The 11,244-nt window shown below is 42.5% G+C and overlaps 1 protein-coding gene across 1 annotated transcript; it reads right to left on the bottom strand.

Moving 5' to 3' along the window:
- Positions 1-237: 237 nt before the first annotated feature.
- Positions 238-3,888, bottom strand: LOC125482841 (C-C motif chemokine 28-like). Its single transcript, XM_048595379.1, has 3 exons — positions 3,694-3,888; positions 2,198-2,324; positions 238-1,215 (listed from the first exon to the last, which is right to left on the bottom strand). Exons 1-3 carry the CDS (start codon positions 3,755-3,757, stop codon positions 1,116-1,118), a joined length of 291 nt encoding a protein of 96 aa, XP_048451336.1. The 5' UTR covers positions 3,758-3,888; the 3' UTR covers positions 238-1,115.
- Between the last annotated feature and the right edge of the window lie 7,356 nt (positions 3,889-11,244).

The raw sequence follows: 11,244 nt of genomic DNA, 5'->3' as shown, positions 1-11,244 counted from the left end.
TGTGTAAAGCCTATCTCATTGACCTATTGATTGCTCACCTGATACTTTTCTAAATGTTTTGCTTTGCTTGTGCTTCTGCAAAGTGTCTTATTTTTTTAATAAGCGCCACAGCAGTGCAGTTTGTTGTATGTTTTAGGTGTATGTGTGGCTTTCGGACAAATTAATGAGGTCCTTTTCCCAGACTTGATGTTGAGGCAATGATCACTTTCCAACAAAAAAAAAGTAAGAAGAGATGTATTTCTTCAAAAAAATAGCATTTTATTATACAGTGCATCATTTAATTGATTAACACAATCAAACAGAACAATGATAGTTTATTCACCAGTGACATTAAACTATACAGGATTCTACTGTTCCATTTCTATCAGTCAACAGTCTAGAGATATATGTAAGTACTGGTGTGGCCAGTTGCAATCAATTCATTTTTCTGTGGTCAGACAAGTTGCATTGGATCTGGATTGACTAACTGGGAAATGACTGGATCGGATCCCAGCTCTGAACAATAAGGCTGGATCAGATTCCAGTTGGCTTGGATTTCTGTTTGTAATCTAAGATCCATCACAGCTTTTGCATCACAATTTTTAAAGGCATTGCTGTGATTTGCAACAGAACACACAAACAAATCACATTATGCAAGTTTTCAGTCCATTCCCTTAGCATAATTAAGCTGGTAAATGATGGTAAGAAGATATGGTGGATGGGAGATGTGAGAAGAGTGCTCCAAAGTGGACTCAGGTTGTTCGTTTGCCACTCCTGTGGCTGTTTTGATATTTAATGTTGCAGTCTCTGTGGCTGACCTCCAATCAGTGACTGAGACTTCACTGTGATGGGTGTGAAGTGCGCCCAGTGACTGAGGGGGTGAGAAAACAGCACAGCCGAGGTTATATTTACCATTCCAATGACTTCACATAGGCAGCAATTGGGATTCAAAGGAGCAAAAGGTTGACACCAGTGGAATGGGGACACAAGTGGTGATGTTTTGTGCAGGTATTTATCTGTGGGAGTGAGGTCTGAGGGTATCTCAGAGATCTCTAGGCCCCAACACTGAGCGTAGACCATGTTCCTTCTTTTCTAATCAGTCCTCCTTTTCTGACACAGTGTAACTTCTTAACTCCTTAAAAATCATTCTTCTTCTTATGCTGATGGTTCTGCATCCATTTCTGCAAAGCTGCATTGTTGGGATCAATACAGATTATACAACGAGCCATGTGGAGTCTGTGGGAACAATTCAACCCAATTAAGTCCTCAAAATAGGGGATCATTGACACAGGAGGAGGCCATTCAGCCCCTCCAACCTCTTCCAATGAATTAGATCACAATTATCTTGATTTAAATTACCCATATTGCTATTGTACAAAATCCTTGTCTGGTCAATTACAGCATTGATGGGAAGCCTGACACCTTTAAACTTTGACTAGTGAGGTGCCCCTTCAATGCTGTAGTTTTCTAATCTTAATCCAACCTGAGGAGACTACCCATTTCACACAGTTGTTCATACATGTCATTCATTCTGCCAACTTGCATTGGGTGCGTCTGTGTGAGACGATGAGCATGCAAGTATGAGCACGAGTGAGAAAGTGAGATTGAGAGAACGTGTGAGACAGTGTATGTGATGGAGTGAGCAAGAGTGGGAGAGTGAGTGAGATTGTGTCTCTGTGTGTCTATGTATTTTACATGAGTTTGTGTGAATAAAAGATTATATAAGAGAGCATATCTTGAGGGTGCATGTCTGTATGTTTGTGAATGTGTGTGTACATCAGTATGTGTGCATAAGGGTGTACGAGTGTGAGCACGGGTCTTAGTATGAGTGTGTGTCTGTGTGATCGTGTCTCTACGTGTGTGTGTGTCTGAGTGTGAGTCTGTATCTCTGTGTTAGACTGTGTGCATTTGAGTGTCTGTGTGTATGTGTGAGTCTGTGTGTGTCTGAGTTGAGTGTGTGTGTGCCTGAGTGTGAGTCTGCATGTGTGAGTATGTGTGGATATCTGTCCTATAGATTGGCTCCTGGTCCATCAAATTTGAAACACTCACCTTGTGCTCAAATCCTTCAAATCTGCTAACCACCTCCCCACCATAGCCTTTAACACCCCCTCGAATGTTATCTCTTGACTCGCCAGAAGTTACTGTCCTGTTTCTTTGTACAAGCAGTAACATTTGTCCCATTATGCACTCTCCACAATGTTCTGAGGAAAACACTTACATCACTGCCTTGATGGTGCAGGCCCTTTGATGCTGGATCTCAAAACTCTTCACACTTTTCAACATCCTCAAGTTGATTTTGTTCGATACCCGTGTGCAACAGTTAGCTACTCGGCTGGTTGGCATTGCTGTAGGGAGAAAGATTAGGATTAGATTTCACTCAGGAGTTTACAGGAAACCTTCGTACAACACTAGTTAGATTTCAGCTGCAGCTATTTCAATTCTGAACGGTACACTTCAGAAAGCTCTTAGACAGGGAGCAGAGAAAATTTACTGCATTAAGAACAAAACAAAAGCCTATCTGGTTCACCAATGGCCTTATGGGAAGGATATCTGCCTCCATATGACTCTAGACCCACAGCAATGTGTTTGACTCTTAACTGCCCTCTGAAATGGCCCTTGTGAGCCACACAGTTTTGAGGCAATTATGGATTGGCAATGAATACTGGACTTCACGCTCCATGAATGAGCGAAAGGTACCAGGGAAGAGGGATTATGTGGAGAGACTGGAGAGGTCATGTTCTCCTCACAGCAGAGAAGGTAAACAGAATGAAGTTGTTGAAGAATATTACTAGTGAATATTTGAGCAGGGTACGTCAAGAGAAATGGATTCTACAAGCAGGAGGCTGGTAATCAGACAGTGCTGGCTTAGCATCATTGGTGAAAGCACCAGAGGTGGAGATGGGGACAGTTTTCACATGGTAAGTTGTGGTTTGGACTGTACTCTACTCTCCCACAGAGAGAAATGGAAGCCAATCCAAAGTAACTTTCAAAAGGAAATTGTGTAAATAAGGGAATAAATTCTCAGTGCTAAAAGGGCACTGTTAATTGGATCTTTTATTCCCAAAGAGCCAGAACAGGCATGATGGGCCAGACAACCTCCTCTGTCCTGTACAGTGCTCAATACATTCCATCTCAACAGAGTCACAGACTTCTTATTCACTCCTTTCACAGTGCAGCACCCCCTCAGTACTGCATAGAGAGCACAAGCCTGGATTCTGTATGTAATTAACAGGACTAGAACCCACAACCTCCTGACTTGAGGACAAGAACATAACCCACTGAGTTCCAGCTGGCAGAGTGGGCACTGCTGGTGGGACACAACTCTGGAGTTGAGCTTGGAATTTAAAAAGAATAAAACAATGAGAACAACCTGCAAAAAGTAAAGCAAGGTAAGAACAGGGAAGATAATGGTGAAATGGTGAAAACTTTTCAATTTGCACTCATCAAGACCAATGCAAGAATGCCAAGTTTCAAATTAGATTAACAATATATACTCCAGGAGAAGAGGGTGCTGATTGGCTGACAAGTCAATTCTGATTGGTTGAGTTATTGCCATGAAGAAAGCAATAGGTTCTCCAATCTCCTGAGCACTTTAAAAAAATGTAAAACATTTTTGTTCAAAAAATGTTCACAGAGAATGGGTCACTGCATAAGCTGCCTGGTTGTTAGTGCATTCTGGATTATTGAGTTAAAATAAAGGAAGTTGTCACCTACCTTCTGCTGTGTGTAGCAGAACTGTGAAAGAAATGAGAAGCAAAGCAACCAGTTTCAGTTCCATTCTCTCTCTCTCTCTCTCTGTGCGCTGAGGAGTGTTGCAGAGAGGCAGTAAGCTGATCTGTGAAAGATCCGATGGGTGACTGAAGCCTTCACTGAAAGTTTGAGGGTGCTGAGATCCTCCTTATATTGTGTAAAAATCAGTGGAAATACAGGGAGCAAAGGCGGGACTAAACTTAATTCTAAGAAAAATATCTTGAATGTCAGGGCACAATGCCAGATATCAGCAAGAGATTCTCTTCCCCCACACATTCCAATTCTGTAAACAAGAAATGGGTGCTGGTGACTGCGTCATAACTTTTGACTGTGTGATGTAAAACAGGAATGGCAGAGCCAAAAGCTAAATGAGATTTCTGCCTAACTTTGGAATTTTGCCAGTGCTCATATTGTTACATGACAAGTCTGGGTTGTGCTCACGCAAGAAAGTTTGGTCAGGAAAGGGGGAAGAGAATATGTGAGTAGACATGCAAAAACCATAAAAACAAGGTTGTAAAGATTTATATAATATGTGAAAAGTATGGGATTCATAACAGTAAATGTGAAACCATTAAAGGCAGAGAGAGGTGAAATTTTAACTTGGAGTAGGAAATGGCAGATGGTTAATCAATAACCCACATAGGAAATGCAAAACAGAATTCCAGAATTTATGAGGAACCAAGGACTGACCATGAATGAAAAATTTATGAAATTTGTGAAAATAAAGAAGTAGTTCTGCAAAAATTAATGGATCTGAATATAGAAGCAGAAGTAAGCCATTCAGCCCCTGTGCCATTCTAGATCATGGCCAATCACCTACCTCAATGCCATTTTCCATCATTATCCCCATGCCCCTTGGTGAAATTACTATCTAGAAACCTATTGCTCTCTGTCATAGAATCATTACAATATTCAGCTCAGAGTTAGGCCTCTCACCCCATCGAATCTGTCCCAGTCAAAAATAAGTACCAAGCTATTCAGATCCCATTTTCCAGTACTTGGCCCATAGCTTTGTATGTTTTGGCATCATAAGTGCACATCCAAATACTTCTTTAATATTCTGAGGGTTTCTGCCTCCACAACTATTGCAGCAATCTGTCTTAAACATATTCAAAAAATGAGCCTCTGGAATTAAGAGTCTAATGATGACCATGAAACCATTAATGTCCCTTAGGGAAGGAAACTGCCATCCTCAGCTGGTCTGGCCTACATGTGACTCCAGACCCACAGCAATGTAGTTGACTCTTAACTGCCCTCTGGGCATTTAGGGGTGAGCAATAAATGCTGGCCTAGACAGCAACGCCCTCATCCCATGAATGATTAAAGAAAAAAAAAGCCCTCTGCAATAGAGAATTCCAAAGATTCACCACCCTCTGAGCAAAGACATTTCACTCTGTTCTCAGTCCTAAATGGCCTGTCCTTTATTTTGAGTCTCTGTCCCCTGTGTCTAGACACGCCCCCCCCACCCCCAGTATGAGGATTATCGAATTTTTACAGTGCAGAAGAAAGCCATTCAACCATTATGTCTGCACTATTACTCCAACAAGCTTCATGACTTAGTGCCACTCTCCTGCCTTTTCCCATAGCCCTGTTGATTATTTATAAATGGAAGCAATTATGAAATGTGAGCTGGAGGAACACAGCAGGCCAGGCAGGAAAGTTGATGTTTTGGGTCGGGACCCTTCTTTCTGAACATTCCTGCTCCTCTGATGCTGCCTGGCCTGCTGTGTTCCTCCAGCTCCACACTGCGTTGTCACTGACTCCAGCATTTGCAGTTCTTTCTATCTCTGAACAATTATATAATGCCTTCTTATGTGCTTCAATTGAACCTGACACCCATCCCAGCCAAGGGAAAATCCTTCTTTACATCTACTGTGTTGAGTCCTGTAAGAATTTTGTCTGTTTCTATGAGATTGACTCTCATTCCTCTAAACTCTTGGGCAAACCATATTTCTTCAATCTCTCTTTGTAGGGCTGTCCTACTATCCTAAGAAGCAATTTAAATCTATCAATTTAAACTAAATCAATTTAGCTGCTGACAGCCTATGACAAGTATATCCTTCCTTAAGCAGGGGGACAAAAACCGTACATGATACTCCATCTTCCAAGTTCTTGCCCATTCACTCAGCCTGTCTAAATTCCCTTGAATCTCTTTGCATCTTTCTCATACTTCACAGTTTCACCAGGTTTTGTGTTATTCACAGATTGGAAATATTAGGATGGATCCACACTTCTTTTTACAACCAGAAGTGTTAACGCACACAACTGAACGGGTCTTTTCCCCATCACCAAATCACTCTGAGATCTTTTGTTTTTAACTATTAACCACCACCAAGTAACCACCTGTGCAGCCAATTAGATATTTACATGCAAATCCCATTGAGACCAATACAAATCATCAGGCTGCGGGAGGGGCAAGGAGAGTGAGAAAGGACTAAACCAAAATGGAGTTGAAGAGGGAAATAAATGTAGAAATATACAAAATAGATGCAAAAGTAGGCCATTGGGCCTTTCTGCCTGCACCACCAATCAATATGGTCATGGCTGATCGAGAAATTTCAATATCCTACTCCTGCTTTCTCTCCATAGCCCTTGACCCTTTTAGCTGCAAAGGCCATGTCCAGCTCCCTCTTGAATATATTTAATGAACTGGCCCCAACAGCTTTCTGTGGTAGAGAATTCGACAGGTACCCAACTCTCTGAGTGAAGAAATTCTTCCTCATCTCAGTCCTACAAGGTTTACCCCTCATTATTAGATTGTGAGCACAGGTAAAGCACTGTATCCCTCATAGTGTCCACCTCTCCAAAACTAGAGGGCATAGGTTTAAGATGAGAGGGAAAAGATTTGAAAGGGACCTAAGGGGCATTTTTTTCATGCAGAGGGTTGTGCGTGTATGGAACGAACTGCCAGAGGAAGTGATGGAGGCTGGTACAATTACAACATTAAATAGATATCTGGATGGGTATATCAATAGGAAAGGTTTAGAGAGATATGGGCCAAATGCTGGCAAATGGGACTAGATTTATTTAGGATATCTGGTCAGCATGGATGAGTTGGACCAAAGGTTCAATTTCTGTGCTGTACATCTCTATGACTCAATGACTCTGAGAGAGACTGGATCAGTTAAGACAATATTTACTGGAGCTTAGAAGAATGAGGGGTGATTTCATAGAAACCTATAAAATTCGAACAGGATTGACAGGCCAAATGCAGGAAGGATGTTCCCAATGACCAAAGAGTCCAGAACTATGGGGTCACATTCTAAGGATACAGTATAGACAATTTAGGACTGATGTAAGGAAAAATTTCTTCACCCAGAGAGTGTTGAGCTTGAGGAATTCTCTGCCACAGGAAGCAGTTGAGGCAAAAACATTGAATGTTTTCAAGAAGGAGTTAGGTGTAGTTCTTACAGCTAAAAGGATCAAAGTGCAGTTTCCCAGGTAATGGGAGCATTGTTTTTCCAGAAACATATTAATGACCTGAATCGGATCATTTACTCTTCTTGTCACCACGGAATGGCTGCCAACATTATCAAAGACCGCTCCCACCCCAGTAATGCTCTCTTCCAACCTCTTCCATCAGGGAGAAGATACAGAAGCTTGAACACATGCACCAGCAGGTTCAAGAACAGTTTCTTCTCTGCTGAATGGACCTCTCTAACATCAAGTTGATCTTTCTAATGTTGATCTTGCTTTGTGCACTTCCTGTGCAGCAATAACCTTGTATGCCTTGCTCTGTCTATGATCTGGACGTCCGTGTTTGCTGTGATCTACCTGTACCCCTCGCAAAACAAAACTTTTCACTGTACTTATGTACATGTGACAACAATAAATCAAATCAAATTGAAGTGCAGTGGACAATTTCCAAGTTTGCAGATGACATAAAATTTGGAAGGATTGTAAACTGTGAACATGACAGGTAAGTTGCATGTAGTGCCCAAGGATGTGCAGGTTACGTGGATTAGCCATGGGAAATTGCACAGTTACAGGATAAGGTAGGGGTGTGAGTCAGGGTGGGATGCTCTTCAGACAGGCAGCGTGGATTCAATAGGCCAAATGACCTGCTTCCGCCCTGTGATTCTATGATTCTGTGAAGCTATGACAACGTGGAACTCCAAAAGGACATGGACCAGACGGTGAAGTGAGTGGATAGGTGGTAGATGAAGCTCAAAGTACAGAAATGTGAAGTGTTACACTTTGGTCAGAAGAACATTGAAAGACATATAAAATTGTGAATGGAATTTAAGGGGGGTGCAGGAGCAGAGGGACGTGGATGTACATGTGCACAGATCATTGAAGGTAGCAGGACAGGTGGAGAAAACAGTTAATAAAGCACACGGTGTTCTCAGTTTTATTAATATGGGCATAGATTACAAGAGCAAGAAAGTGATGTTGATCTTGTACAAGACACTTGAAAGACCTCAGCTGGAGAGTTGTGTACAGTTATGGATGCCACATTATAGGAAAGCTGTGAATGCATTGGAGACAATGCAGAAGTGATTTACCAAAATGGTTCCAGGAATGAGAAACTTCAGTGATCTGTGATGAAACATTAGTGGTTCTGACCTGAATAATCATAAAGTGCCTTGAGAGGCTGGCCATGTGCATGTCAACTCCAGTTTCTCAGCCTGCCTCGATCCCGTACAATTTGCCTACCAATATAACAGGTCTGCAGAGGATGCCAAACCCCTAGCCCCGTACTCATCCCTGGAATATCTGGACAACAAAGACCCCTAAGTCAGACTCATGCTCGTTGACTACAGCTCCGCCTTCAACATGATTATCCCCTACAGACTGATCACTGTGACCTTGGTCTCAGCTCCACCTTCTACAGCTGGATCCTCAGCTTTTTGACCCACAGGCCACAATCAGTGAGGATAGGTAACTGTGCCTCCTCCACAATAACATTCAACACTGGATCACCCCAAGGATGTGTCCTCAGCCCCCTACTGTACTCTCTGTACACCTATGACTGCGTTGCCAAATTTTGAATGAACGCCATCTACAAGTTCTTGGCGACACCACTGTAGTGGGACGGGTATCTAACAATGACGAGTCAAAATACAGAAGAGAGATAGAGGGCTTGGTGACATGGTGCAATGAAAACAATCTGCCTCTCAACGTCAGCAAAATGAAAAAACTGATCATTGGCTTCAGAAAGAAAAGACAGAACACACCCCCATCTACATCAACGGAACTGAGATTGAGAGCGTTAAGAGCATCAAGTTCCTCGGAATGACGATAACCAACAACCTGTCCTGGACTTCACATGTAGATGCGACAATCAAGAAGGCACAACAACGCCTCTTCTTCCTCAGGCGGCTCAGGAAATTTGGCCTGTCCATAAGGTCCCTCATCAACTTCTGCAGATGCATAATTGAAAGCATACTGTCCAGGTGCATAACGGCCTGGTATGGCAACTGCTCTGTCTAAGACCATAAGAAACTACAGAAGTTGGTGTGTATAACCCAGATCATCACGGAAGCCAACCTTCCATCCATGGACTCCATTTACACGGCTCACTGCTGCAGAAAGGCGGCCAACATCATCAAAGACCCTTTGCACCCCAGTAATGACCTCCTGCAACCTCTTCCATCAGGCAGAAGGTACAGAAACCTGAACACACACACAAGCAGGTTCAGGAACAGCCTATTCCTGGCCGTTATCAGACTGATGAATGGACTCTCTTGCCTCAAATAATGATTGATCTTGCTAACGTTGATCTCGCCTGGCGTATGCCCTGTGCAATGTAACCTGTATGCCTCTAAATCTTTTTTGATTTGTACATCCTTTGCTTACTATGATCTGCCTGTACCACTCATAAACAAAGCTTTTCGTTGTATTTTGGTATGCATGGCAATAAATAATTCAATCAATCAATAAATCAATGAATCAATCAATGAATGATGAGAATAGATTGAAGACATTGGAACTGTTCTCCTTGAAGAGAAGGAGGACAAGGAGATTTGATAGAGGCTTTCAAAATCATCGCTGGACTGAACAGAGTAGATAGAGAAGAACAGTTACTGCTTGTGAAAGGAACAAGAATGAAAGGGTATAGGTTTAAAATGAGGTGCGAAAGCATATGAGAAAAAAATTGTTCCCTCTGTGAGTAGTTAGGGTCTGGAATGCACTGCCTGGAAATGTGGTGGGGCAAGTTCAATTGAGGCATTCAAAAGGGGCATTGGATGGTTATTTGGATAGGAATAGTGTGCTGGGATAGGGGGTAAAGGCAGAAGATTGGCACAAGGTAATAGAACCAGTTTAGATCATAGAGCTGGACCAATTATGCTGGACTGAATGGCCTCCTTCTGCATCGTAATAATTCTGTGATTCTGGAGATGGGGAGAAAGTGGGAACAAGCTACTGAGTTGGATGATCAGCCACAATCATATTCAGTGGTGGAACAGGCTCAAAGGGCTGAATGGCCTCCTCCTGTTCCTATTTTCAATGTTTCTAATGCAGCATGCAGCACCTTTGTAACTGTCCCTTCACCCTGTTCCATGGAAGAAATATGAACTTTACATTCAAATTACTCTTAAGTTCATTTAGTCTGAAATGGTGATGTGCCGTCAAATGAATGAGTCACACACTTGGAAAAAGACACTCATTCTTTGTTCTTGGAAGTGGACTATGAGAGAATTGTTTCGTCAGATGTTTGCACACATAAGCGATTTTTCTGTTGAATTTTAGCCTACAGTCCCACAGCTGGGAACGTTATTTATTAATTTATTGAGTTCAGTGGGAGTTAGAGAAAAGGAGAAGTCAGTTACGGACTTTCTTCCTGTGTGCTGGAGTACATCCAAGTGCGCTTTTGAACACTGTGTGTGTGTGGGCCGCATGTACATGAGTATGATTGAGAGTGGATGAGTGTGCATGCGTTTATAAATAAGCACAATTGTGAGCCTACTTAAAGGTACCTTCACATACAAGCATGTACATTTGTACATGTGTTCATGAGCATGACATGACTAAAACACACCAATCAATCAATGCACAGATATCTCCCTGAGAGACATGTGAGGTCGGGGGTAACTGAGAGGCATCAGTGAGTGAACAGATAACCCCGAGAGACATTGGGAGAGGTGGGGATTGAGAGACACTAGTGAGTGTACAGATATCTCCCTGACAGAGAAAGGGAACTCAGAGACAGCAGTAAGTGTACAGATATCACCCTGAGAAAGACAGAGGGACTGAGATGTACCAGTCAGTGCATAGATATCTCTCTGAGAGAAAGGAGACTGAGAGATGCTAGTCATTGTATAGATATCTACCTGAGAAAGAGAGAGAGAGAGAGAGGACTGGTGACACCAGTCAGTGAACAGATATCTGTGAGAGAGGGGACTCAGAGATGCTAGTCATTGTACAGATATCTACCTCAGAGAGAGGGGTGTCTGAGAGACACTAGTCACTGTACGGAAATCATAGATTCATTGAATCCCTACGGTGCAGAAAAAGGCCATTCACCCCATTGAGTCTGTACTGACCCTCCAAAGAGCATCCCTTCCAGCATTT

This window comes from Rhincodon typus, chromosome 3 (assembly GCF_021869965.1).
Source record: "Rhincodon typus isolate 14 chromosome 3, sRhiTyp1.1, whole genome shotgun sequence".
Taxonomy (NCBI): domain Eukaryota; kingdom Metazoa; phylum Chordata; class Chondrichthyes; order Orectolobiformes; family Rhincodontidae; genus Rhincodon; species Rhincodon typus.
This window is presented reverse-complemented; position numbering and strand designations above follow the sequence as displayed.

What these genes read in the sequence shown, in the direction of transcription:
- LOC125482841 (XM_048595379.1), bottom strand. Translation starts at nt 3,757, where the DNA reads ATGGAACTGAAACTGGTTGCTTTGCTTCTCATTTCTTTCACAGTTCTG. An exon ending in TCTGCTACACACAGCAGAAG is followed by an intron (nt 2,325 to 3,693) that starts GTAGGTGACAAC and finishes TTCTCCCTACAG; the next exon opens with CAATGCCAACCAGCCGAGTA. An exon ending in TGCACCATCAAGGCAGTGAT is followed by an intron (nt 1,216 to 2,197) that starts GTAAGTGTTTTC and finishes TTGTTCCCACAG; the next exon opens with ACTCCACATGGCTCGTTGTA.